General features: G+C 59.3%; 2 protein-coding genes across 4 annotated transcripts in view; one reads left to right on the top strand and one right to left on the bottom strand.

Annotated features, from left to right (window-relative positions):
- CRMP1 (collapsin response mediator protein 1) overlaps positions 1-1,828 on the top strand; it is a 52,542-nt gene extending 50,714 nt beyond the window's left edge. For both annotated transcript variants that reach the window (XM_080650595.1, XM_080650596.1), the window contains exons 12-14: positions 73-252; positions 572-737; positions 896-1,828. In XM_080650595.1, the coding sequence (XP_080506721.1) occupies positions 73-252; positions 572-737; positions 896-987 (438 nt within the window). In that variant the 3' untranslated portion in view covers positions 988-1,828. The remainder of the gene's footprint in view (positions 1-72; positions 253-571; positions 738-895) is intronic.
- Positions 1,829-1,965: 137 nt separating this feature from the next.
- EVC (EvC ciliary complex subunit 1) overlaps positions 1,966-26,824 on the bottom strand; it is a 53,515-nt gene continuing 28,656 nt past the window's right edge. For both annotated transcript variants that reach the window (XM_080650563.1, XM_080650564.1), the window contains 10 exons: positions 17,981-18,193; positions 16,311-16,420; positions 14,941-15,151; positions 13,645-13,851; positions 11,149-11,293; positions 8,988-9,099; positions 6,767-6,893; positions 5,524-5,617; positions 3,561-3,672; positions 1,966-3,436 (listed from right to left, as the gene is read on the bottom strand). In XM_080650563.1, coding sequence (XP_080506689.1) covers positions 3,355-3,436; positions 3,561-3,672; positions 5,524-5,617; positions 6,767-6,893; positions 8,988-9,099; positions 11,149-11,293; positions 13,645-13,851; positions 14,941-15,151; positions 16,311-16,420; positions 17,981-18,193 — 1,413 coding nt within the window. In that variant the 3' untranslated portion in view covers positions 1,966-3,354. The remainder of the gene's footprint in view (positions 3,437-3,560; positions 3,673-5,523; positions 5,618-6,766; positions 6,894-8,987; positions 9,100-11,148; positions 11,294-13,644; positions 13,852-14,940; positions 15,152-16,310; positions 16,421-17,980; positions 18,194-26,824) is intronic.

The following is a 26,824-nucleotide window of genomic DNA, read 5'->3' as shown; positions in this document are numbered from 1 at the left end:
GTGGTGTCACTGTCGGGGACCACGTGGCCGTGCCGGAAGCCGTGAGGGCACAGCCGTGGTTCTCGCCGGCAGGCTGTGGAGTACAACATCTTTGAGGGCACGGAGTGCCACGGCTCCCCGCTGGTGGTCATCAGCCAGGGCAAGATCGTCTTTGAGGACGGCACCATCAGCGTCAGCAAGGGGATGGGCCGCTTCATCCCGCGGAAGCCTTTCCCCGAGTACCTCTACCAGCGCGTCAGGATCAGGAGCAAGGTGCGTGCCCAGGTGCCCGTGTGCGGCGTCAGAGCCGTGGGCCTCCCCGAGCTCGTGTCAGTGGAGCTGTGGCACTGTCCTGCCTGTGTCTCAGGCTGCAGTCACCACCAGACCAGGAGGTCCCGGGCTTCACCGACGGTAGAGGGGTGTGCACATGTGTGTGTGTGGAATGAGCAGGTGCCTTGAAGCATGTGTGTGCGCATGTATGTGCGTGTGTGCATGTCCCGAGGTGACCTCAGGTCACTCGCGCCCGCAGGCTTCTGAACAGAAAGGTGTGCGTGCACCTTGCCCATCCGTCGCGCTCCCCCTCCCTGTTTAGGTCTCCGGATTGCAAGGGGTTCCCAGGGGCATGTATGACGGTCCCGTGTACGAGGTGCCAGCTACACCCAAATATGCAACTCCTGCTCCTTCTGCCAAATCCTCGCCTTCCAAACACCAGCCTCCGCCCTTCAGGAACCTGCACCAGTCCAACTTCAGCCTGTCCGGTAAGGGCCGCAGCACGGCGCCACCCCCACCGGTTGCCGGGGCGCGCTCCTATGAAACAGCCTCACGGCCTCCCGCACACGATGGGGAGGGGACATGGGGCTGGCCCTCGGGAGCAGCGAGTGGCGCTGGTGACAGAGTGATTGGAGGTCTCTTTCAGGTGCCCAGACAGATGACCACAACCCCAGGCGCACGGGCCACCGCATCGTGGCGCCCCCTGGTGGCCGCTGCAACATCACCAGCCTTGGTTGACCACAGAGGAGCGGATGCGCTAGAGTGGAGGATTCTGGGAAAACACTGTCCATTCCTTCCCCTGTCGGTGTTTTCCAAGCCCATAGTTTCATTTGTGCTGACGGGGACACATCGGATGATGCTCTTTCCTTTTGCGTTAGGAAGACGTGGTACTAGTGTGGTCTGTTTGCTTGGAAGTCCCTTGCCCCGCAGGTGTGTGTCCATGCCGTCTGTACCGCCCCTCCCACCTCTGTCCCGGCTCACGGTCCCCGAGTGGTTCCCTTGCACCCTCGTAGCTGTTCTAGGGTAGTTGATGCATGTTGCTAAGTTACGTATGCAAGTCTGTGCGAGCGTCTGATGGCACACGAGGACCAACCGGGCCTTCGGAGTCCCGAACTCCATGCGAAGATGTTTACTCATCGCCCCCGCCTCAGTGGGCCCGGGAGAGAAGCCCACCCCCCTCCGCCCTCGCCGGGACCTGTGAGCTCTCGGAAGGCAGGGAGCTCGGAGCAAGGTCTGTCAGCCACGTCCCGTGTCCCGGCCTCGGTGGCGGGCGCCCCTGGCCCTGACGCCTTTCGGTCTGTGTGTCTGTCCTCCCAGCCAGCTCCGGGCGTCGGGCCGCACCCGATTCCCTCTCGGAAAGGGGTCTCTCGTCCCCGTGTGGGGCTGACGCCGTGGGGGGGTGCTGCTGCCGACTGCCCGTGTCCTCGTCCCTCTGAGAAGGCTGACGGGGCAGCCAGATTTTTAACGTTTTGTACAGAGTTTTCCTTTGTAACCACCCCCATTTTTACTTAATAACCGACTTATCGTGGCTCTTATTTCTGAATTCAACGCTTGTGAAAAATAAAAGGAACGGCCCCTGGCCTGCCTGGGGTGTCGTCTTTGACGCTTTCTCGGAGCTCTGTGCCCCGAGCTGCCGAGCCGCAGCTGGGGGACAGGTGGGGGAAGGTCCCACAGCCAGCGACCTGTGACATCCCCTGGGCTAAGGAAGCTGCGCGATGTGAACCGATTATCGGTGCAGGAGGGTGGCGGTGAGGCAGCCAGCACGCAGCCTTGCCCATGACCCCGTCACCCAATCAGACGCCCTAGCTGGGAGCCAGCTGCCCGAAGGCCTCTGTGCGGACCCGCGGGACGAAAACAGAAATGATTTCCCTGCAGGCCAGGTTCTCAAAGTGCTGCTCCAAGGAGCTGTTCCAGACGCTGCCGAAGGAGGAAACACTCTCTTGCCACAAGAGGGGGCTCTTGGCCTACTTTGGGAATCCCGTCTGCTGACCAGTTGGGACTGGCGGGTGCGCTGAGGATGGTTAAACCCCTTCATTAGTGTGGGTCACTTCTTTAAGGAGCCACTCTCCTGCCTGAGACAGTCTAGCTCAGGTTTTAAGAAATAAACACTCAGGTCATAAATCGTCCAGAAAATCCCCGAGACCGTGGCGCCCAGAACCCAGAGCCCTCCTTATTCTGGGGACTCGTGGCAGCACTGAACTCTCCACTGGGGATGGCCTCAGGTCATGGGGGTGACCCCAGGGGGCATCTGGAAGGGTCTGCAGACGTTTTTGGGTGTCACACAGGGAATGCTGCTGGCACCTGGTGGGGAGAGGCCAGGTGCTGCTAAACCCCCCGTAACGCCCAGGACGGCCCCCCAAAGAATGGTCTCACCCAACACAACCACGTGCCGAGGTCGAAATCCAGGATTTGGCTGAGAAGAGCCGTTTTCTTTCTCGTGGGAAGACCTCACCTGGCAGGGGTGGATGTGAGCCGGTGTGGAAGCCTCGGGCATTCTCACCGCCCACTGGGGAAGTGGTGACCCCAGGACACTCTTGGGAGGGGGTGCAGTCTGCACCTGTGTCAGGGTCCGGGGACCCTGAGACTCACCCTCAGTGACCAGGCCTTCGCTGCTGGCTGAGCCAGGACGGGAATGGGTCCAGGTGAGATCCCCGTGGCAGCCGGCGGCCACGGTTCCCGGGACAGAGACCAGGATGGACGTGGAAGAGCGAGCCCCCACCCGGAAAACAGCAGCCACACCCTGCCCTCCCACGGAGCCTCTGAAGCGAGAGTGGGCCAGGGCGTGAATGGGAGCCTCCGGCGGGGAAGGCGGGTGCCAGGCAGCAGGGCACAGGGTGGGAGGCACAGAGCCGAGGACGGAGCCACAGAGACAACGCGTGCAGGCGGCGTCCAGCCCTGGGCGTCTAATGGTCCGGGCAGCAGGGTCCAAACGCTCATTATGCTCCGTCAGGCCCATTAGCATCCATCTCCACCCCCCACACCAGGCCTGTGAGCACAGGGGAGACCCCCCCCCCCCAGGTGGGCGGGTCCCTCCTCAGTCTCACAAGGCAGGGGGCGGGGCAGGCACTCGGACCTTCGGGTTCCGCCCCAAGGACAGGCCTTAAACTACAAGTTGCTCCTCCTCTTCAGCAGCTTCCCGGGGTCCTCCCCGGCACCAGCGTCGCTTTCCTGCTGGCTGGGCCTTTGGCTGCGTAAAGCATGGGAGAAAGGCCGCCTCAGAGCTGGTGCCTGACGCCGCCTCTGGCCGGGCAGACGCACACAGTAGGTGGTCCACGAGCATCCGGGGCACTAAGCCGGGGACCCCTGTGTACCTGAGCGATCCTGAGGGGTGCTCCCCAGAGGCAGGCTCGTCGTTGCTGGGCCCCCCCGGGTCCCCTCGGTCCCGGAGCGCAGGCTTCTTCCGTTTGGTCCTCAGGGGCTTTTCTGTGAAGACACAGGACCCAGGCTTGGCTGTGACGCAGGCGTGGCTGTGACCCGGGCGTGCTGTGACCCGGGCGTGGCTGTGACCCGGGCATGCTGTGACCCGGGCGTGCTGTGACCCGGGCGTGGCTGTGACCCGGGCGTGCTGTGACCCGGGCGTGGCTGTGACCCAGGCGTGCTGTGACCCAGGCTTGGCTGTGACCCGGGCGTGCTGTGACCCGGGCGTGGCTGTGACCTGGGCGTGGCTGTAACCCGGGCGTGGCTGTGACTGTGACCCGGGCGTGGCTGTGACCCGGGCGTGCTGTGACCCGGGCATGGCTGTAACCCGGGCGTGGCTGTGACTGTGACCCGGGCGTGACTGTGACCCGGGCGTGGCTGTGACCCGGGCGTGCTGTGACCCGGGCGTGGCTGTGACCCGGGCGTGCTGTGACCCAGGCTTGGCTGTGACCCGGGCGTGCTGTGACCCGGGCGTGCTGTGACCCGGGCTTGGCTGTGACCCGGGCGTGCTGTGACCCAGGCTTGGCTGTGACCCGGGCGTGCTGTGACCCGGGCGTGCTGTGACCCGGGCTTGGCTGTGACCCGGGCGTGCTGTGACCCAGGCTTGGCTGTGACCCGGGCGTGCTGTGACCCGGGCGTGGCTGTGACCCGGGCGTGGCTGTGACCCGGGCGTGCTGTGACCCGGGCTTGGCTGTGACCCGGGCGTGCTGTGACCCGGGCGTGCTGTGACCCGGGCGTGGCTGTGACCCGGGCGTGGCTGTGACCCGGGCGTGCTGTGACCCGGGCGTGCTGTGACCCGGGCTTGGCTGTGACCCGGGCGTGCTGTGACCCGGGCGTGCTGTGACCCGGGCGTGCTGTGACCCGGGCGTGGCTGTGACCCGGGCGTGGCTGTGACCCGGGCGTGGCTGTGACCCGGGCGTGCTGTGACCCGGGCTTGGCTGTGACCCGGGCTTGGCTGTGACCCGGGCGTGCTGTGACCCGGGCGTGGCTGTGACCCGGGCGTGGCTGTGACCCGGGCGTGGCTGTGACTGTGACCCGGGCCAGCGCAGCTTCTCGGCCTCACTCCAGCCTGATCTGAGTCTCTCGGGGCCTGGGATGCGCTCGGTACTCACGGCTCTCACACCCACTTAACGTGTCGGGAAACGGGCTAGGTGCCCTCCCAAGCCGCACAGCCCGTGTGGCGGAGTCGGGATGCGAACTCGGGGCCGCCAGGCTCCCTCGGTTTCCCGCCGGTTGATGGGAAGGCCCCGAAGCAGCAGGCACCCGAGAACAAAGCCCAGGACCCACACTGCATTTAAGAAGCCTGTGTCTCTTCACACACCCTCCCCGCACTCTCCAGTGGTCAGCAGGCTGCCACGCCCGGTGACCTCACTGAGTTGTCTGCAGCAGGGGGAGGAGGTAATCATCCCCATTTTACAGATGGGGAAACAGAGTCAGAGACCAGACGCAGCCGGTGAGCAGCAGGCCCAGGAAGGGGAATCGCTGGTACATGGAGAGTAAGGGGGCCCCAGGGTGTCTTAACTGAGGCTGCTCATTTACAGATACAACATGAAGGCCCAGAGAGGTGAGTACGGTTCCCAAGGACACACAGCCAGGCAGTGGGAGACATGAGACTGGAGCTCATAACAGCCGTGGGCAAACTACGGCCCGCGGGCCGGATCCGACCCGTTCAGCTGTTCTATCCGGTTCTCTTGCTCTCCCCTCCGCTCCTTTACTTTGAATTTATATTAGTTCACACAAACACTCCATCCATGCTTTTGTTCCGGCCCTCCGGTCCAGTTTAAGAACCCATTGTGGCCCTCGAGTCAAAAAGTTTGCCCACCCCTGCCACAGTCCCAGCCTCCTCCCACGACCTACCTGGCAGTCCCCGCTTACTCGAAGACGGTTTGCTTTCGGCAAGAGGCACCCGGGCCAAGGCCGCCAGCTCGGTGATGAAGCTCTGCTCGGCTTCCTGAACGCAAAGCGAGAGGATCAGCGGGCCTCCCTCTCCATCCCTCCACCAGGACGGGGCTGACTCGCTCCGGGGCGCTGCGGGGAGTCCCCGTGTGGAGGAGAATTCTCCCGGAAGCACCCAGGGAAGCCAGGAGCAGGCCAGAGGCACCTGAGGGTGGGAGCTGACATGAGCCAGCTCCTGCCAGGTCACTGTCCCTCCTCACTCACACCGGCCACGCACTCCCATTCTACAGGTGGGAACCCTGAGGTGAGGGGCTCAGGGAAGGCCTGGGGTGAGGGGCTCAGGGAAGGCCACGGAGGCGGCAGCGGCTGGTCCAGGATCTCGCCTGCGTCTGCCTGACTCCGGTCTCCGTTTGTGACGCCAGCCCCGTGGTTGAACCACACAGACCTGGGTTCCACGATTTACTGACTGTGCGACCCTGGCCGTGACTCAGCCTCCCAGAGCCTCCGCTCCCCCATCTGTAGCTGGGATCCCCACAGGAACCGCCTCCTCGGCTGGAGGGCGACCTCAGGTGGCACAGGCGGCTCAGCCAGGGACGGAACCACAGACCCTCGGTTACGGAGTGCCTTCTGCATCCTCCCCGCTGTCACCACCGTCACGGCCACTCCGGCGGCGTGTGCTCTGCCGCGTCCGATACGCTCACAACTGCCTCCAGTATCTGACTTCCTTTAAAGGCAGCCCATTCGCTTTATAGCCGCCATTCATAACCACACGCCGATGAGGTTTTTCTGTGATGAGACGACCACGTGCGAGCACAAGCACTGAGCTTCCGGAATGTTCTACGTCAAGGACAAGCCTCCGTCCCCAGCAACACTGTCAAAGGGACTGGTTCGCCCTGACAGGAGCAGCCCACGTGCTGGCGGACCCCACCCCGGGACCGGCCCCTGGCTGAGCCGGGCGCTGCAGACGCGCAGGGTCCCCAGGCTCACAGGGGATCAGCGAGGATGATGCGGCATCAGCGGTGAGACTCAGCGGGGGCCGAGGGGTCCCGAGCGAGCCGAGCGGGGCGTGTGCCCCCTCACCAACACCCCGCCGCTGACCTGTGATCGCAAGGCCAGTTTTTGCTGTGCCCCCCCGCCCCCCCCCCCCCCGTAAGCCCTGCCCGCACCGTGCCCGCACCGCCCAGGCCCGCTTCCAAACTTGTACCTGCAGCTGCGTCTCCAGCTGCGCCTCCAGGAGGTCCAGGCCCCGCGCCCTCTGCTGCCACGTGTCCAGGCGGGTGCGCTGGTGGGCCGTGAACTGGGCCAGGAACCGTTTCTGCTGCGCCCGCATCCTGGCGGAGGGAACCAGGAGCATCGGACCCAGCGCGCACCTCCCCCGGGGCCTGCTGCATCCTGCAGGTCCCGGACCCACAGCTGCGGGAGAATGGCTGTGACCCTTGGCCACACGAGGGCCCCTCTGCCAACAGGCTGGCGGTTACGCAATCTCTCGGGCACATTCTTCCTGGATCCTCAGGATGGCTTGGTGACATCGGCAGGACAGAGATCAGAAAAGCTGGGGGCAGGAGAAGCCCAGGGGGCGGGGGTCCTGGGGTCTGGCAGCTGCGAAGTGGCTGAGCAGGAGGTGACGTCTTCGTGTGAGAAAACCATCTTAGCCCGGGTGGGGGCGTGCTCCTTGTTAACACTGCAGGATCGTCCCCCCCCCTCCCCCCCGCCTCGGGACAGGCGGCCCCTTTCCTGGGAAGCCGAGTCCCTCCGAGTGCAGGACAGAGCGGGGCCACTAGCCGGTCCCCGACCCGAGAAACCCCTCCCCCACCCCCCCCACCCCCGCTGCCGCCCTTTCAGGAGCTGAGACCTCCCCTGGCTGTGTGAACACCCTCCCTTCCTTGGCCTACGGTCCACTGGCCGCTGCAACCCCATCACCCTGCTTCCAGGATCTCTCTCTGCCCCTTCTCTGTCCTTCGTGCCTGAGTTGCTGAGTTTCTAGACCAGGGGTGGGCAAACTTTTTGACTCGAGGGCCACAACGGGTTCTTAAACTGGACCGGAGGGCCGGAACAAAAGCATGGATGGAGTGTTTGTATGAACTAATATAAATTCAAAGTAAAGGAGCGGAGGGGAGAGCAAGAGAACCTTCCGCTCTTTCGGCTCCGCGGGCCGGATAGAACAGCCGAACGGGCCGGATCCGGCCCGCGGGCCGTAGTTTGCCCACGGCTGGCCTAGACCTAAAGGCAGAAGCCGCCTTCGGCATCACGGCAGTGGCCCAGGAAGCGCACTGAAGGTGCAAAACGCCACCTCGCTTTTGCTTCACGCTCTTTCCTTTCATTCGCCTGGCAAACTCCTATTCATCCCACAAAACCCCGTCATCCGTTCACCCACCCCGCATGAACCCACCCATCCACTCCTCTGCTCACGCATAAAAGCATCTCGGGGCTGCCAGGTTCCGTGCTGGGTTTTGAAGATGCAGGTGTGAGTGAGAGACTAACAGCCCCTGCCTGCCTTCCCGGAAGCCCCCTCGAGCTGGAGGGCGAGGGATCGCTACGGGACACCTGGCTGTGACACCCCACACGTCGGTTGCCCTGGAAACCCTGCTTATCGCAGGTGGTGCTGGCTTGGCTTCCGTGGGGGTCGGCCACACGGTGTCCCCCACAGGCGTCCACGCCCTAATCCCTGGAACCCATGAAGAGGTTACGCCACATGGGAGCTGGCGGTCCTGAGGGGGGCATGACTCTGGGATTCAGAGAGGGCCCTGGGTTACCAGGTGGCCTCCATCAGCGGAGCCCTTAAAGCAGAGGTCTCTCCAGCTGGAGCCAGAGACCAGGTGGAAGAAGGCAGGGAGTCCCAGGTATGGCCGGGACCTGCTGCCCCGGATGTGGGGGAGCAGAGAGAGGCCTCTAGGCGGCCAGGGGACCCCCACTAACAGCCACAAGGAAACAGGACCTCGTTCTCCAAGGCAGGCCTGCTGCCTGGGGTGCCCTCCCGGAGCCGGCAATCAGGGCCCGGCCCGCCCACCCCTGGATGTCGCCATGTGGGTCTCGGGGAAGCGGCAGCGGCGCCCAGGCGTCTGACCCGCGGAACCGCGCGTCATCGGCCACCTGCGGGGTCTGTGTGGGTCCCTGTGAGGCAGCAGCAGAGACTCCGGCTGCCTGGCTTCCTGCTCCCTCACCGCGCTTCCTGGGGTCACCGCCCATAAACCACCCACCTCCCAATCCTCAAGCCCCGGCCGCTTCTGGAGGACCCCAAGGTATCGGGGAGAGGGGGTGCTATGTCAGCGCTGTAGGCGCCACCTAGAACTAGGAACGAAGCCAGGTCCACACCGGACGGCGCGTGCCCAGTGCCAGGCCCTGGCCGGCCCGTGTACAGCAGGAGGTGCCTGCAGGCCACGGGAGAACCATGACGTGCGGGCCGCGTGTGCCCTAGGGGGCCTCACCTCTGGTGGACGCCTTGGGGCGCTTCATGAGTTCCACCCGCCTCCTTGCCCTCCGATGGAGGGTCGCCGAGTTCCTGCTTTTTCCGCAGCTTGTAATTGTCCCTTCTCTCACCTACAACGGTAACACACAGCCGTCACGGATGTGATGGAGGGATCGACTCTGTGTCAGGCCGGGGGTGGGGGGCGGGTGCAGGCAGAGCATCAGTGACACCCCCCCTCCCCACCCCGCGTCTGCCCCGGGAGAGCTTGGAGGATGGATGCCCTGGCTTCCGTCACATAAAGGCCGCCATGCAGGAAAGCAAGCACGCTCTCCCTCCAACCTCTCAGGCCCAAGTTCCTGTCCCAGGAGGAAGGGAGGCATGGGAGAAAGATTTCACACTGAGAGGCCACCCCAAACGGCCACAGCCCACCCCAGAAAGGGGACGCAGGCCGACATGCAGAGCTGCGGGCGTGCAGACAGCGTTCCCTTCCTGGTGTGGGTGCTGAGGTGGGTGCTTTCCAAGGATCCGGGGAGTTTGGCCTCTGACGTTTGAGGTGCATGGGACCCTCAGGATGGCTTGGTGACATCGGCAGGACAGAGATCAGAAAAGTTGGGGGCAGGAGAAGCCCAGAGGGGCGGGGGTCCCTGGGGTCCCCACACAGACGCACACTGACCAACGCCTAACTAGCTGCCACGACTAACTAGCTGCCACGACTAACTAGCTGCCACGCCTAACTAGCTGCCACACCTAACTAGCTGCCACATCTAACTAGCTGCCATGCCTAACTAGCTGCCACATCTAACTAGCTTCCACATCTAACTAGCTGCCATGCCTAACTAGCTGCCACATCTAACTAGCTGCCATGCCTAACTAGCTGCCACGCCTAACTAGCTGCCACATCTAACTAGCTGCCACGCCTAACTAAATAGCTGTTGCACCTAACTAGCTGTGCCTAACTAGCTGCCATGCCTAGCTAGCTGCTTCACTTCCCTAGTTGTTAGTTAACTAGCTGCTACCCTTCACTAGTTGCCACACTTAACTAGCCACCACACCTGCCTAGCTGTGAGTTGTCCAACAGACCACCTACCTGGCTGGCCCTGAGCTGCTAGCCCTCAAAGGGGGGTTTAGCGGGGTGATCTCAGGGCTACGACATTGTACGTGTTTTAAATAAAAAGGAATTTCCAGAATGAAGGAAAAGATGATGTTAACGTGGTCGATTAAGCTCAGTGGCGTTGTTTCCATTCATTGACAGGGCAATCCCCACATGAGGGCTGGGGCATCAGGGAAGCCGGAAGGCAGAGCCGAGAGAAAGCATGGAGGGCTGACGGACCCCTAATCCCACAGATGGGGAAACCGAGGCCTCGGAAGGGGACGTGAGCACCCCGGTCCCGCATGTTCCAGTCCTGGCTGTCTCCCACCGGGCGAGACCCACCCTCACTCTGGGAAACCCCGGTGAAGGGTCCGCAGGGCTGGCATATTTCCGGGGATGTCCCAGATTTTATTGGAATCCAGGGTTCCAATTCCCAGGATAAGGGGGGACAGGCAGCTGAGCTCGCTGAGAGAAATCACATCCCAGGAGCCTGCCTCCGACCTGCTGCCCGTGCGTTCAGCGGGGCCCAGTTCTGACGGTGACCGGGGACAAGCCGAGCGCAGCCCTCAGAGCACTGGGGGCCTGTGCTGAGGCCCCGATGCAGGGAGGGATGTTACAAGCCGCGGCTTTAGTCTGGTATTACGCGGAGCCATTGCTGGTCGTGGTGACACGTCCATGCCGTTACCCAGTCACCACTTAGCCCGTGGGGAAAGCTCCCTGGTTTTGAACACATCGTACGGGCCACTGGCCTGTTCTCACTCCGTCCCTGTAACAGCTTGGATTGAGGACGTTTCCATCTCTCTGGCCACAAGGAAGCTCAGAGCCAGACCAGCCACCACTCAGTGGTACTCTGACGACACAGGTCCCGGGTACAGAGCCCACCCCACTCCATCTCACTGCGCTTGTCCCGAGCCATCGACTTTAACGTGCTGCATGCACACGTTTCTCTAAGTGCCTTTTAAAATAGCCTTTTAGGGACGAGCAGGGGACACATAAGGAAACGAAATATTAAAGAGAAGATTTCCAAAAATGAAATTGGAACACTCCGAGCTCGCCAGCTCCCAGCTGTGGGGCTCCCCGAGGTGCGTACCCTGCAGGGTCTCCAGGCGCTCCAGCCTGTGCTCCGCGTGGTCCCGCATGGCCCTCCCAACCTGCTGGTAGTATGCCTGCACCAGCCGACCGACACCCGCGCTGGTCACATACACGCTCTCCACGGCCGCCTCCAGCAGCGTCCTCTGTAGGAGGAGGGAAAGGACTTAGCAGGTCACACGCGGTCCCCACCTCCCCGGCCCTGGCTCTCATCCTCTCCCCGCTCCCAACCTGGACTGGGCAGGGAGTAGGCAGAGAGTGCGTGGATGGTTTAAACCAGTCGATAACATGGGGTTGGTCAAAAGTAGGTTTTCAGTTCAGTTGTTCAGCCCCCAGTGGGGAGCTGTGCAGGAGGCAGCAGGTCAATGACTCTCTCTTATCATTGATGTTAATAATAATCAGAAAATATACAAGAACTAGAGGCCCAGAGCATAGATTCGTGCACTGGTGGGGTCCGTCAGCCTGGCCTGCACCGTCTCGCAATCCAGGACCCCTTGGGGGATGTAGTAGTGAGCGAAGTGCCAGGCGGCCAGGGAGGAACCCAGGCCCAGGCCAGGCTGCGCGGGCGCTATGCCATTCCTGCTCAACCCGGCCCCCCTGTGCCTGCCACCGCTGCTTGGTAGCGCTGCTGCGGAGGCGGGAGAGGCGCTCGCCAGCTGTGAGCCCAGTGTCTGGCACCCGTCGGTCAGCTGAGCGGCATTCCCACAGTGGGAGCTCACTGACCACCAGGGGGCAGCTCCTGGGTTGAGCGTCTGCCCCTGGTGGTCAGTGCATGTCATAGTGACCAGTTGACCAGTCGTTTGGTCATCTGGTTGCTTAGGGTTTTATATATATAGACTAGAGGCCCAGTGCATGAAAATTCATGCACTGGGGGTGGGGGGTCCCTCAGCCCGGCCTGCCCCCTCTCACAGTCTGAGAGCCCTCAGGGGCAGGAGGCAACCCGGCGATCAGGGGAAGGCAATGCCCCATCACACCTCTGCTGCTGCCACTGCCGGTAGTGCAAGCCTCAGGCGGCCCTGGTTACCTGAGCCTTGGGCGGCCCTGGGCAGCTGGGCAGCCACCATCCGAGGCTTGCCTGTGCCTCGGGTCGGCCCTGGCCAGCTGGGGGGCTGAGGGCGGGTCCAGCTGCACCGTGCGCCTGCCACCCCCCTGGCTGGGCTGAAAGGACTGTGGGACTCCGGCGGGGCTAAGGGGACTGGGCGCCATGCATCTTGTGGCTATGGGCGCCGCCATCTTTGTGATGGTGTGATGGTCAATTTGCATATTCCCTCTTTATTAGATAGGATTGCCTAGTCGGTGTGGCTCAGTGGTTGAGCGTCGACCTATGAACCAGGCAATCACAGTTGGATTCCTGGTCAGGGCACATGCCTGGGTTGCGGGCCTGATCCCCAGTGGGGGGCTGTGCAGGAGGCAGCCGGTCAATGACTCTCTCTTATCATTGATGTTTCTACCTCTCTCTCCCTCTCCCTTCCTCTCTGAAATCAATAAAAAAAATATATAAAAATGTATTTAAAACAAAACAATCCTTAAAAAAAGAAAATATATGATCATTAATAACAACACAAGAATAAACTCTGTGTTTCACGGACTCGCACCTGTAAACCTACTTTTGCCCACCCTGTACTATTTTCCGTGGTCACGGATGGTCTCAGGCTGGTGGACGACCCTGGCCAATGAGATGCGACATTAGGGAAAGTCCACTGGGTGGGGCTTCCCTTTCCAAAGCCTCAGCAGAGCAGGTGTCCTCAAACTACGGCCCGCGGGCCACATGCGGCCCACCGAGAACATTTATCCAGCCCGCCGGGTGCCGCTGCCTGTCCTGCTTAGCAGCCGACTGGTCCCAAGCCCGCAGTGCACATAGGAATTTGTTCATAGTTTTTTTTTTTTTTTAAACTATAGTCCGGCCCTCCAACGGTCTGAGGGACAGTGAACTGGCCCCCTGTTTAAAAAGTTTGAGGACCCCTGGAGTAGAGACTTGGCCGTCTTCCTCCTCCTTGCTGGGATGCAGATGTGATGTCGGGAGGACCAGTGGCCGTTCTGAGACGACGAGACAACAAACTAACACGAAGAATGCGGATCAGAAAGCAAGAGCTGGTCCTTGGTCCCATCCAGAGCCTCTGAGCCTGGCCTCCCTGCCTCCCGTGGCCGGTTAGGTGGATGAGTGACTTCACTTATTGCGTCATTTCAGTAGGACTTGGTTACGTGAACCATATGCATTCCTCGGCGACACACCTTCTGACCCAAAGCAGGGAGGAGAGGAAATGCTGAGATGCTTATGGCTGGAGACGTGATGGCTGGGTACCCATCCCACCAAGGTTGCAGGTTACCATCCTTCAACGTAAAATAATGGGCACCCTCTGCAAGGCGAGCGCCCGGGTGGGGAGAGCAGGTACAGCGCCCAGGCGGCTGCTGTCCAAATCCGTCCCCTCGTCTGCCCCGTCCCCCCACCCCAATCCTTCTTGCCCTGGCGTGTCCCAGGGATGGGGCTGGCACGCACCTTGAAGTCATCCCGGTCCTTGGTCCGGCTCCTGGTGGCGGCGGTCCGTGCGTGCCCCAGCAGCGCCTGCCCCACAGCCCGCTCCATGTGCTGCTGCAGGAGCCGGCCCACCTCCTGCACCTCAGCCAGGAGCTGCTGCTGCAGCTGCAGCCGCGTGAGCTGCGCCTCCTCCTCCAGCCGGCCGGTCTCCTCCAGCACGCGGGCCTCCTGGAGGGACGGGGCAGGGAGAGGGAGGAGCCACGCTGCGGCCCTGCACAGGACCAGCAGGACCAGGACGTGGGCTCACCCTGCCCAGGGCCAGGAAGGTTGGGGAAGGGAGGGAGAAGGGCCAGAGTGTGGGGGCCTCTGGGCTTGCAAAACCCAGCAAAACGGATGAGCTAGGTGTCTGTTGAAGGTGCCTTCAACCCAAGGCATTTAGTGAGCACCAACTGTATGCCCAGTGCCGTCTGTAGACTATCACATACCCAAGCACTTCCGCATTCTTCCTGAACGCCGTGAGCCTGAATGTTAGGCGTGATCAGGACACAGAGGCTCAGAGATGTTAAGTAACTTTCTAAAAGTCACACAGCAGAGCTGGGTTTTTAAGCCAGATCCGATCTGAGTCTGGGAGGAATCTGGGACATCACCGAAGCCAAAGCGGGGCCTATGGGGCCCTGGGCTTTCCTCGTGCGAACACGAGTCAGAAGGAGGCGAGGGGAGTCAGAGCCAGAGCGCCTGCTTCTCACGGAGCCCCCTGGGCAGAGTGAGTGTGAGTGTGACCCTCGCCAACGGGCCAGAAACGCCAGCTGCTCCCATGGCTCCGTGGCGGCTGGGGTTCGAGTCCCAGCCCTGTAACTTACACATTCTTTCTGTGGACGGTTAAACCCTTCAGATGACAGGGCCCCCTTTTCCCAGTGATGACTGTGCCCACCTGCGCTCTGATTTCAAATGCATTTTCAGGACAATTCTCATTCGAGCATGCACTGGAGCCTTTGGGCAGCGCCCCGACGGGGCGGCCATCACCCTCCCCCCCGAGAGCATGGGGAGGCAGGGCTGGGCTTCTGGCTAGCATGCAGGAGCCTGGCGGAGACGGGCTAGGGCAGGGGTGGGCAAACTTTTTGACTCGAGGGCCACAATGGGTTCTTAAACTGGACCAGAGGGCCGGAACAAAAGCATGAATGGAGTGTTTGTGTGAACTAATATAAATTCAAAGTAAAGGAGCGGAGGGGAGAGCAAGAGAACCGGGTAGAACAGCCGGATCCGGCCCGCGGGCCGTAGTTTGCCCACGGCTGGGCTAGGGCCACGCAGCGATCTCACCAGGGCTCCGAGCAGCTGCCACTGATGCTCGTCCAGGCACTGGGAGGAGCCCTGCTCCAGGGCGTGCTGCTCACGCAGCTCCTGCAGCAGGCGCTTCTTCCCCGACAGCCTCATCTGCGCCAGCGCGGCGACGGCATGGCCGCGGAGGGCCAGCCTCCGGAGGGCAGAGCGCAGCAGCAGCTCGTGCCCCTGCAGGATGCACCGTGCAGACCTTGGGGGAGAGCGGGCGGGGCGGGGGTCAGTGCTCTTGGCTTCTCTGCCGGGGATGGTGACTTTTCTGTGCAGCTGCACAAACATTCTCTGGGTGTTTCTGGGTGAGATCCGCGTTGACGTGTTAGACGAATACAGCAGACTGCCCTTCCTCAGACGGGTGGGCCCTGTCTAATCAGTTGAGTGCTTGAAGCAGAGAAAAGGCCCTGTCTGCCCGCCTTGAGCTGGGACACCACCTTCCCCTGCCTTTGGGCTCAGACTGAGATACTGGTTCTTCCTGGGTCTCGAGCTGGCGGCTTTCTGACTGGGGCCGGCGCCACCGGCTCTCCTGGTTCTAGACCAGGGGTGGGCAAACTTTTTGACTCGAGGGCCACAATGGGTTCTTAAACTGGACCGGAGGGCCGGAACAAAAGCATGGATGGAGTGTTTGTGTGAACTAATATAAATTCAAAGTAAAGGAGTGGAGGGGAGAGCAAGAGAACCCTCCGCTCTTTTGGCTCTGCGGGCCGGATAGAACAGCCGAACGGGCTGGATCGGTCCGCGGGCCGTAGCTTGCCCACGGCTGGTCTAGACCTTCAGACTCGGGACGGGGATGCGCGTGGGATCTCCCGAGTCTCCAGGTTGCCAACCGGCAGATACTGCAACCTCGCAGCTGCTTTCTCCCCTCCTTCTGTCTCTACAGGTGTAGATGCACAGATACCTAGATAGCAAGCATCCTCAAACTACGGCCCGCGGGCCACATGCGGCCCACCGAGAACATTTATCCGGCCCGCCAGGTGCCGCTGCCTGTCCTGCTTAGCAGCCGACTCGTCCCGGGCCCGCAGTGCGCATAGGAATTTGTTCATAGTTTTTTTTTTTTTAAACTATAGTCCGGCCCTCCAACGGTCTGAGGGACAGTGAACTGGCCCCCTGTTTAAAAAGTTTGAGGACCCCTGGCTAGATAGCTAGACACACACACACACACACACACACACACACACACACACACCCCTCGTTGGCCCTGCTTCCCTGGAGAGCCCTAGTACACTGAGCTACCAGGAAATGTCCCAATAGTCACACCGCACTGTGAGAGGCGGGCATGCATGTCCCACCTTACGGGTGAGGACTGGTGTGGGGGTCACACAGGAGACAAGGCCCGCCCTTCAGGAAGCCGTACTCACTCTTCACTGAGGCCCCCGAGCCGGCCCAGCACGCAGTGGATGGCGCTCTCATGGTCGTCCCGCAGGTGTGTCTGCAGCACAGTGGACAGGGCGTGCTCCTCCATCCACACCTGGACCCCAGACAGAGGGACACGGTCACCTCGAGCTCCTCTCATCCATCATGGCTTTGTTGGAACCTGCCTTTTGTTTCTTGTTTAAAATCCTTCTCCCCTGATTTCATGAACATTCTCGCTTAGAGTTCCTTGTAAAGACTTAATGCATTTTCCTATTTGCATGGTAAAGCATTTAATACTAATTTTCTATGGTGTGAGGAAGGGATCTAGTGTTCTCTGGATAAATGGATACCAGTTGTGCCAGCACCCTTTGTTAGTGTTTATCTTTCTACTAGAAGCCCGGTGCATGAAAATTCATGCACTGGAGGGGGGTGTCCCTCAGCCCGGCCTGCCCCCTCTCACAGTCCGGGAGCCCTCAGGGGCGGGAGGTGACCTGGCAACCAGGGGAAGGCGATGCCCCATCACACCTCTGCTGCTGCCACTGCATGCAGTGCAAGCCTCAGCTGGCCTTGGTTACCTGAGCCTTGGGCGGCCCTGGGTGGCTGGGGGGCTGAGGAGACTGGGGGACTCCAGAGGCAGGTGTGCGGAGCGGCCGGGCCTGCCTGGGGACAGGCCCGGCCTTGCCACGTGCCTGCCACCCTGGTGGGGCTGACGGGACTGGGCGCTCCCATCTTCTGGCTATGGGCACCATCATCTTTGAGGGCATGGCAGTCAACTAGCATATTCCCTCCTTATTGGCTGTGGGCGCCACCATCTTTGAGGGCATGGCAGTCAATTAGCATATTCCCTCCTTATTGGTTGTGGGCACTGCCATCTTTTGTGATGGCGTGAGGGTCAATTAGCATATTCCCTCCTTATTGGTTGTGGGCTCTGCCATCTTTTGCGATAGTGTGAGGGTCAATTAGCATATTCCCGCTTTATTAGATAGGATGACTGGCCATCATGCCACCTTGGATCACGTGGTTTCCATAGATACGTAGTTTCCATAGATACGTACGCCTCCTTCTCTGCTCTTGTAGTCTGTGGTCTGTTCGTTTCTGCACCACACCACTTACTTCTCCGCTGCCACTCACAGCGAGCCTCGTGGTGCCAGGTCAGGGCCTCCCATGTTCTCGTGCACAAAACCGTATTAGCTATGCTTGGTTGTCCTTCCTTTCCTAGGGATTTTATCAAGCTTTGGAAAACAGCTTTTTCCCCTGGGTTTCCCTGTCATTTGATTGGATTACATCTGTGAAAACTCCTGAGGTCCAAAGCCATGTAGCTAAAACATTTAAAGAGTGGGGCAGGGACTGAACCTAGGCAGGTATTCATTTATCCAGAGAACACTAGATCCCTTCCTCACACCATAGAAAATTAGTATTAAATGCTTTACCATGCAAATAGGAAAATGCTAAGTCTTTACAAGGAACTGAAGGGATTATCCGCTGACTTCCTGTCCTGGGACAGGAGCGCTCTACAACCTTCCCGACCCCCGAGGGCTGAGGTGAAAGGCTGGCCACCAGGATCCTGCTCCAGCGTCCCCCAGGGCACCAGGAGGCGCTCAGGGAGCGAAACGCTCCTTATTCTCCCTAAGTTTCAAGAAGAGCAGACTCTGGGCCCGCTCTACAGACGCCGCACCTGCTGTTCTTGCTCCAGGAGGTCTTGGGACAGCCTCCACTGCTGTTTGCGGAAGCGATCCGCGTTCCCCAGCTGCAGGGCGGCGTCCTCCTGGGCCTCCCGCCTCACGGAGTCACACTGTGCCCGCGAGAGGCCCGTCACGCCCGGGAGCGTCTGCAGAAACAGGTCGTCCACCAGCGTCCGGAACGTTTCCATGGTGCTGCGGTACAGCTCCTGCAACCGAGAGCCACACGGCGGGCTCCCGTCAGACCACAGGTCGCCCAGAGGCCGAGCACAAGACTGGACTCGGAAGTGTGGATGCTCTCTGTGCGTGTGAAGGCCAGAGCCACTCAACACGTTCAGCAAGGAGCTGGGAACAGCACCGTTCAGTTTAAACGCACGAGTTAGAATTTTCAGAATTGAAGACTGTGGTCCAATTTTATTAACCTAACTAGAGGCCCGGTGCATGAAAATTCATGTAAGAGTGGGCCTTCCTTCCCTGGGCTGCTGGCACCGTCTTTCCTCTGGCACCCGGGACCCGGGCTGGCGGCACCGGCTTTCCTCTGGCACCCGGGACCAGGGCTTCCCTTCCCCCAGGTTGGCTGCAGGCACCGGGACCCTGCGTGGCTGGGCCCGGGCTAGGCCCGGGCTGGGCCCTGGCTTTGTCAGGAAGGACATCTGGAAGATGTCCAGTCTACCCAGTCTAATTAGCCTATTACCCTTTTATTAGTATAGATAATGATGAATAGGCTTAATGGCCGCTAGACGCAGCTAAAGAGAGAGTTGCTGAGCTGGAAGACAGATCAGGAGGAAATCCACTACAAAGTAAGGAGCGACTAGGGATGGGAAATATGGAGAAAATAAAGGCACAAAAGAGGCAATGAGAAAATCCCACATTTTTTTTTTTTTTTTTTAGTCCTCACCCAAGGATTTCCCCCCCCCCCATTGCTTTTCAGAAAGAGAGTAGAAGGGAGGGAGGAAGGAAGAGAGAGAGAGAGAGAAACATCGATGTGAGACTCATCGACTGGTTGGCTTCCACATCTGCCCCGATGAGGCAGGGGGTGAACCCGCAACCCAGTCCATGCTCTTGACCGGAATATGCACTTAATGGCATTACCCAAATCAATGCATCAATGCAATTTGACACATTAACGGTATCGAGCAGACAACTATCATAATGACTATGTGACCAGATGAGGAAAAAACATTTTACAAAATTCAGTGCGTGGCCTACGCCCTAACCACTGAGGAACACTGGGCAGGGCAAAAATCCAACATTTTTCATTGGAGTCTCCAAAGAAAGGAAGGGAGAGTGCAGGCAGAAGCAATATTTGACGTGATGATGGCTTAGACCAGCCTTGGGCAAACTACGGCCCGCGGGCCGGATCCGGCTGTTCTATCCGGTTCTCTTGCTCTCCCCTCCGCTCCTTTACTTTGAATTTATATTAGTTCACACAAACACTCCATCCATGCTTTTGTTCCGGCCCTCCGGTCCAGTTTAAGAACCCATTGTGGCCCTCGAGTCAAAAAGTTTGCCCACCCCGGCTTAGACATTTCCCAAAACTGATGAAAGAAATTTACAGCTGAGAAAACGAAGGTGTCATCTGCACAGTAAAAGAGAGAGGTTAAATAAATCACACACGTTTACAGATGAGGCCCTGGCACCTAGGATCTTAGCAAATTATTTTTTAAAGCGAATGAATGAGTGTAGAACCAGAATCTAGTAAACATAGGATCACTTTTTGCTACATTAATAGTAGATAAAATGGTCTTTAAGAAAAAAAGGGTGACTAGAAATAAAGGGGTTTACTTCATAATGCTAAAAGGTCTAACTCAACAGAAAGATGTAAAAATCTAAAATTATATGCACTTAATGGCATTACCCAAATCAATGCATCAATGCAATTTGACACATTAACAGCATCGAGCAGAAAAATATGATGACTATGTGACCAGATGATGAAAAAACATTTTACAAAATTTAATTTCCATGCATAAGAAACACCCTTAGCAAAACAGAAATGGAAGGAAACTTCCTTAATCTGAAAAAAACCCAAAACACTATAGCAAAATTATACCTAAGGGTGGAAACTGTAAAATAATATTAAAAGAATTAAATAAGACTGAAATAAATGTAAGGATATACCATGTTTCTGGATGGGAAGATTGACATTGTAAAGATGTTAATTCTAACCAAAAATATCCATAAATTACCAATGCTAATCAAATTGGTGGCTATATCAATAACTATGGAGAATATGGATTGAACCTACATATATTCTTTTTTAAAAAACCCTCAGCCAAGGACATGCTTAGAGAGAGAAAGGGGGGAGGGGAGAGAGAGAGAGAAACATCAATGTGAGAAACCACAACCTGGGTATGTGCCCTGATCGGGAATCAAACCAGCAACATTTTGGTGCACAGGACGAGGCTCAACCCACTGAGCCACTCCAGCCAGGCTACATACATTCTTTCACCCAACAATTCCGCTCCTTGGTCTCTTCCCAAGAGAAATGCATGTGCAAGTATATCAAACGACTTCTACAGGAAAGTTTACATCAGCAGAATGTGTAATAGTCTAAACTAAGAAGCCATACAAATGCCCATCAACAGTAGAATGGGTAAAGGGTGATATATTTATAACATGGGATAATACAGACCAATGAGGAAGAACGAACTGCTACACGCAACACGGATGAATCTCTTAAGCATAAAGCTGAGTGAAAGCAGCCTGGCACACAAGAGCACATGATTCCATCTATGTGTGTATATGTGTATACACACATGTACACACACACACACACACACATATATATATATATATATATAAAAGGCTAATATGCAAATTGTCCACTCTGGAGTTCGACCAGAAGAGCAGGAGTTCGATTGCTCGCTATGATGTGTGCTGACCACCAGGGGGTGGTGTGGAACATTGTGGGCAACAAGCAGCAGCGGCGGGGCGCTGAGGGAGCGAGGGAAGGAGGCAGCGGGGAGGCGAGGCCTAGGGACCCTACCCTGTACAAATTTCATGCACCAGGCCTCTAGTTTATAGAAAAGCAACGACCTGGTGTTCGTCAAATAAGCCAGATATGGGTCCTGTGAGCAGGGAGGGTCCTGGGATTGAGGGGTGTGAGGGGGCTTTCAGGGTCCTTGCCACGATCTTCATCCGGGTGGTTACAGAGATGGTGTTTAATAACCATTTGTTAGTCCGTACATCTGTCCTGCCCATTTATGGACGCGTGTTTCAATCCACAGCAGAAAATGGTTTGAACCGTGGAACTGGTTTACATCTTCCTCCGGCCGCTGCCGATCCCGGCTTTCTGCCGGTAGACAGATTTTTTTTTTTAAGTCGCTTCTCCTGCCTTAGACTCTGCCATTGCACAGCAGTGGCTGGGGACACGCCTTTTTCTTTTTTCCTTCATGACTGTCAAACCACAAAAATACGCTGTTTGCAAACTCAAGAAAAGGTGAACTCTGTAAAAGCGCCATGCATGGTCCGAGAACCCGGGCTCTTTCTGATGAGACAGCGCTGGGTCCTGCCTGCTCCCTGCCGGCACTTCCTCCGTCTCTGTCACAGGCTCCAACAGGCCACATGCCATGCTCCCGATTCACGCAGACATGTTTCATGTGGGAGACATGGATCTATCTGCGCCCGAAACAGAACCAAACTAACTCGTGCTGCTGCTGTGTGTGTGTGTGTGTGCGCGGGTCAGGACAGCCGGGCAGGGGGGGGGGGGGGGTGGGCCGGAGACTCGTGGGGAGAGAGGCTGGCCCCAGGCCTCAGCCCTGCACGCTCCCTCAGACAGAAGCCCAGGAGTCAGGCTAAGGCAGGAATTCCCTGACTTGGTGCCTTCACTGGTGTGCGGTGCACAGTGTGCAGTGTGTGGTGTGTGGTGTGCGGTGTGCAGTGTGTGGTGTGCGGTGTGCAGTGTGCAGTGTGCGGTGTGTAGTGTGCAGTGTGCGGTGTGGGGTGTGCAGTGTGTGGTGTGCGGTGTGCAGTGTGCGGTGCGCGGTGTGCAGTGCTCGGTGTGTGGTGTGCGGTGCACAGTATGTGGTGTGCGGTGCGCGGTGCGCGGTGCGCGGTGTGCGGTGTGCGGTGCGCAGTATGTGGTGTGCGGTGCGTGGTGTGTGGTGTGCGGTGTGCGGTGCGTGGTGTGTGGTGTGCGGTGTGAGGTCTGCAGTGTGTGGTGTGCAGTGTGTGGTGTGCAGTGTGCGGTGTGCAGTGCATGGTGTGCAGTGTGAGGTCTGCAGTGTGTAGTGTGCGGTGTGCAGTGCATTGTGTGCAGTGTGCGGTGTGCGGTGTGCAGTGTGAGGTGTGCAGTGTGTGGTGTGCGGTGCATTGTGTGCAGTGTGTGGTGTGCGGTGTGCAGTGTGAGGTGTGCGGTGTGCAGTGTGTGGTGTGCAGTGTGAGGTGTGCAGTGTGTGGTGTGCGGTGCATTGTGTGCAGTGTGCGGTGTGCGGTGTGCAGTGTGAGGTGTGCAGTGTGTGGTGTGCGGTGCATTGTGTGCAGTGTGTGGTGTGCGGTGTGCAGTGTGAGGTGTGCGGTGTGCAGTGTGTGGTGTGCAGTGTGAGGTGTGCAGTGTGTGGTGTGCGGTGTGTGGTGTGCAGTGCGGTGTGTGGTGTGCGGTGCGGTGTCCGCCTCTGCAGCCTGGCGCCTCGGAGCCATACTCAGGCAGGGGAGAGGCTCACACCTGCGCCTGCAGGTCTGTGAGGACAGCACCTGCTTCGGGGGCTGATTGCGATGATGACACAGCACCTGGCGCAGGGCCAGCTTTCTGCCCCGGGAGAGGGCACCTTCCTGTCCTCTAAGGTTGGGCCAATCAAATGATGTGGCTGTGCCGTGTGCCAGCGTGCAGGCTAGAGCTCCGACTGCGGTGGGAAACATCCCCGGGCCAGCCCACGGGCCTCGGGAGGACCGCAGAGGCAGGGGGAGCACGCTGTGCCAATCAGGCCCGGCCCGGATCCGCCGCCTCGGCCCGTGCACAGACCGTGAGCACGCGTCACTGTCGCTCCCAGCCACGGGGTTCCGAGGTGTCTTGCTGCACGGCATTACGTGGTCACGATGACGTGACCACCACCACGGCAGGGTCGGGGTCCCTTACAGCCGAGGGACGAAGGTGGCTCACGCTCCCAGCGTCAGAGGCTCACTCTGCACACGTCTCTCGAGCACTTGCTACGGGCTCTGTGCCAGGGACACGGCCGTGACAGGCAGACGTGGACCGGACCTCAGGGAGGGCACAGCCCCGCGTGGGGCAGGGGTCGCTATGACAAGTGCGATGGCGGGGAGGGTGGAAGCCCTGGGGCCTGACCAGGGAATCTGGTCTGAAGAAGGGACTCTTAACGGAGACAAGAATGAGAACGAGCGAAACTGAGGGAAGGGAGGGAACCGTGTTTCAGGCCGCGAGAAAGCACACGCAAAGGCGCTGGGGGAGGAGGGACGGGCATCTCTGCGGAACGGAGGGATGTCTGGGGTTGGCTGGGAGGAAGCAAGCACGGGACATGGCTCCGGATACGTGGAGGGTGGGCCAGGTCACGTGGGCCTGGGGGGCTCCGACAGGAGAGTAATGGGCCAGGTTGGGGAGGTCTCATGGATCCAAGTCAGCTGGGTCTCGTGGGTCAGGTCATAGGGGAGCATCAAAGACCAGCCTGGTGGTCACCGCGGACCAGGTGAAGGGTGTCAGCTCGGCCTGAGGGCTCCGGGCGGCCTTTTGGGGCGTTAAGTGAGTTCCTTCACGGGCTCGAGCTACAAGGAAGGCAGCTAAGAACTCCTAGGTGAGAAAAGCCAGCCGACATGCGCAGGGCCACACGATGGGAACAGAGCCAGAAAGGGCCCACACTGCTCTGCACCTGCCTCCCGAGCGACACCCCTCCTTGGCAATCTTGCGCCTCTCTGCAGGGCGGGGGGCTGGCTGGGGCAGTGACTAAAAGGGAGGAGGGGTTATCACCGTTTAGCACGTAGGGCCACGAAGGCACTGGCGAGTTTTACGTCTGCAGATGAAGAAAACATACATCAACGGCTCCGGCAGCTTTAAGTTAAAACAAAGAGCCACGTTCCCTTCGCCGGCGGCCACAGCGGTGGACCTGAGCGTGCCAGTCTGTATTTCTCAGGCTCTGCGTCCTTGGAGACGACCCGTCACCCTTTAACCTCGCCAAAGGACCAGGCAAACGGACTCACGCCCTCCCGCGCCACACGGACCTCCTTCCAGGGACCCACACGTCTACCATTCGCTCCTCAAGACCTGCTTCCAATAGACCACGGCCCAGGAAACCGTCGTCCTGGCATTCCTCCAAAACCCCATTTCTCTTCCTCTTTGGGAACCTACTGCTTCCTACCTGCGTTAGGCAAAATAAGGCCTCCCCAAGTCGCCCATGTCCGAACCCCGGAATAGGCCGCCTTACGCGTCCGACGGGGGCGGGGAGTGAACCTGCAACCCAGGGACGCGCCCTTGACCCTGGATGGAGAATAGGGTCCAAGAGATTTTACAGATGCCCGTGAAGCACCGAGACGGGAAAAGGACCCGGGGTCACCCAGGTGAGTCCAATGGAAGCACAAGGGCCGGCCCAGGTGAGAGGGAGGCAGGACGTCAGGCGAGAGGAGACGGGATGGTGGGCACCGAGGCGGGAGCACCAGGTCGCTGGCTCTGGCACGGAGGAGGGGCCACGAGCCCGGGCATGTGGGCGCCCCCAGCAGCCGGCAAAGTCAGGGAACAGATTCTCCCTCGGAGCCTCCAGCAGGAACCCAGCCCGCCGGCACCTTCCTTTTAGCCAGCGACACCCGCTCTGGACGCCCACCTCCAGGACCGCAAGGTAAGAGCTGTGTTGCCTTTCGCCGCCGAGTTCGTGTTCGTTTGCTGCCGCCGCCCTCGGGATGCCCAGCGTCCGTGGCGTGCTCCTTCCTCCATTCCCTCCTTCGTTCACGCATCCATTTTGACCTCCTGCCTCGCCCTTCGCTTGCTCACCAGGCCGCTTCTCCCTCCTCCTTGAATGTTAGGAGCCCCAGGCCTGAAGCCCAGGCTCCCAGCTGAGTTTCCTTAAACAAAACACCTTCAGCCAGGCGTCCTCAACCTACGGCCTGCGGGCCACATGCGGCCCGCCGAGGACATCGATCCGGCCGGCCGGGTGCCGCTGCCTGTCCTGCTTAGCAGCCGACGCGTCCTGGGCCCGCAGTGCGCATAGGAATTTGTTCATAGTTTTTTTAAAAAAAACTATCGTCCGGCCCTCCAGCGGTCTGAGGGACAGTGAACTGGCCCCGTTTAAGAAGTTTGAGGAGCCGAAACCGATTTGGCTCAGTGGATAGAGCGTCAGCCTGCGGACTGAAGGGTCCCGGGTTCGATTCCGGTCAAGGGCATGTACCTTGGTTGTGGGCACATCCTCAGTGGGAGGTGTGCAGGAGGCAGCTGATCGATGTTTCTCTCTCATCGATGTTTCTGGCTTTCTATCCCTCTCCCTTCCTTTCTGTGAAATATCAATAAAATATATTTAAAAAAAAAAAAAAAAAGAAGTTTGAGGACCCCTGCTAAGCTTTCACCGCTGGGCAGCCAAGAACTGACCTTGTTGAGAGAGAGGCCTGTTTGCCCTGGTTCCTGCGCGGTGACCTCCACGTTCTCGGAAGGTCCTCCCGGATAGGAGGGTCTCAGGTTACGGGGGGAGCTTGGGCCCCGGCAGGGAGCCTATGACAGTGATGTGATTAGGGTGGGGCCTCGGGCCACGAGCGATCAGCTCATCCCGCAGCGGGGCTGGGGGTTAAGGCCAGCCACACCGGTGGCCGACCATGTCTGTGTGACGGCGTCCCAGTAAAGCTGGACGCCGAGCTCCGGGGAGCCTTCGCGGTTGGCAGTGGCCGGTGTGTGATGTCACGCGGCGCTGCCAGGAGGCCAGTGCTGCCCACGCCTCCTGTGAGAGGACGCTGGAGGCCTCTGACTGGGCACTCGGGCTGACCCCGGTCTGTGGCTCCCGCGGCTGCCACCTGCCATGAGGACAGATGCGGTGAGTCCTTTATTTTTTTTATTTTTATTTTTTATTTTTTAAAATATATTTTATTGATATTTTACAGAGAGAAAAGGAGAGGGATAGAAAGCTAGAAACATCGATGAGAGAGAAACATCGATCAGCTGCCTCCTGCACACCTCCCACTGGGGATGTGCCCGCAACCAAGGTACATGCCCTTGACCGGAATCGAACCCGGGACCCTTCAGTCCGCAGGCCGACGCTCTATCCACTGAGCCAAACCGGTTTCGGCATGCGGCGAGTCCTTTAGAGCAGCGGTCGGCACCCTTCCAGCCCTCAGGGACCACTGGCGGGCGCCCGCTGCTTGGAGAACTGAGAGCCGCAGGGGGGCTTGGGGACTTGTGTTTGGTATCAGAAGGGAGCTTATTGTGGAGACTGTTTCTCTGTTTCATCCTCACCTGAGCATATTTTCCCCATGGCTTTTCGGAAAGAGCGGAAGGGAGGGCGGGAGAGGGGAAAGAGAGAAACATCAGTGTGAGACTCAGCACCTGGTTACCTCCCTCCCGAACGCGTCTGACGGGGGCGGGGAGCGAACCTGCAACCCAGGGACGCGCCCTTGACCCTGGACGGAGAATCGAACCTGAGACGCTTCGATGGGCGGGGTGGGCGGGCCGATGCTCTAACCACTGAGACACGGGCCAGGCTGTTGTCTCTGCGTTCTCTGAGGACAGTTCATTTCTCATTGTCCACCCCCGACCCCCGGCTCCTGGTGAGAACCGAGGCCGCGAAGCCTGAAGAGTGGGGGTCTGTTTCACCCGCTCCCCGGGGCCTTTCAGGAGACACCGCACGAGCAGGCCAGGCAGCAAGCGGGCCCCAGGGCCGGGTGACAGGGCTGGGCTCAGGAACCTCTCCATGAGC

This window comes from Plecotus auritus, assembly GCF_963455305.1.
Source record: "Plecotus auritus genome assembly, chromosome: 1".
Taxonomy (NCBI): domain Eukaryota; kingdom Metazoa; phylum Chordata; class Mammalia; order Chiroptera; family Vespertilionidae; genus Plecotus; species Plecotus auritus.
The sequence above is the reverse complement of the archived record's forward strand: the minus strand, read 5'-3'. Positions and strand labels throughout refer to the sequence as shown.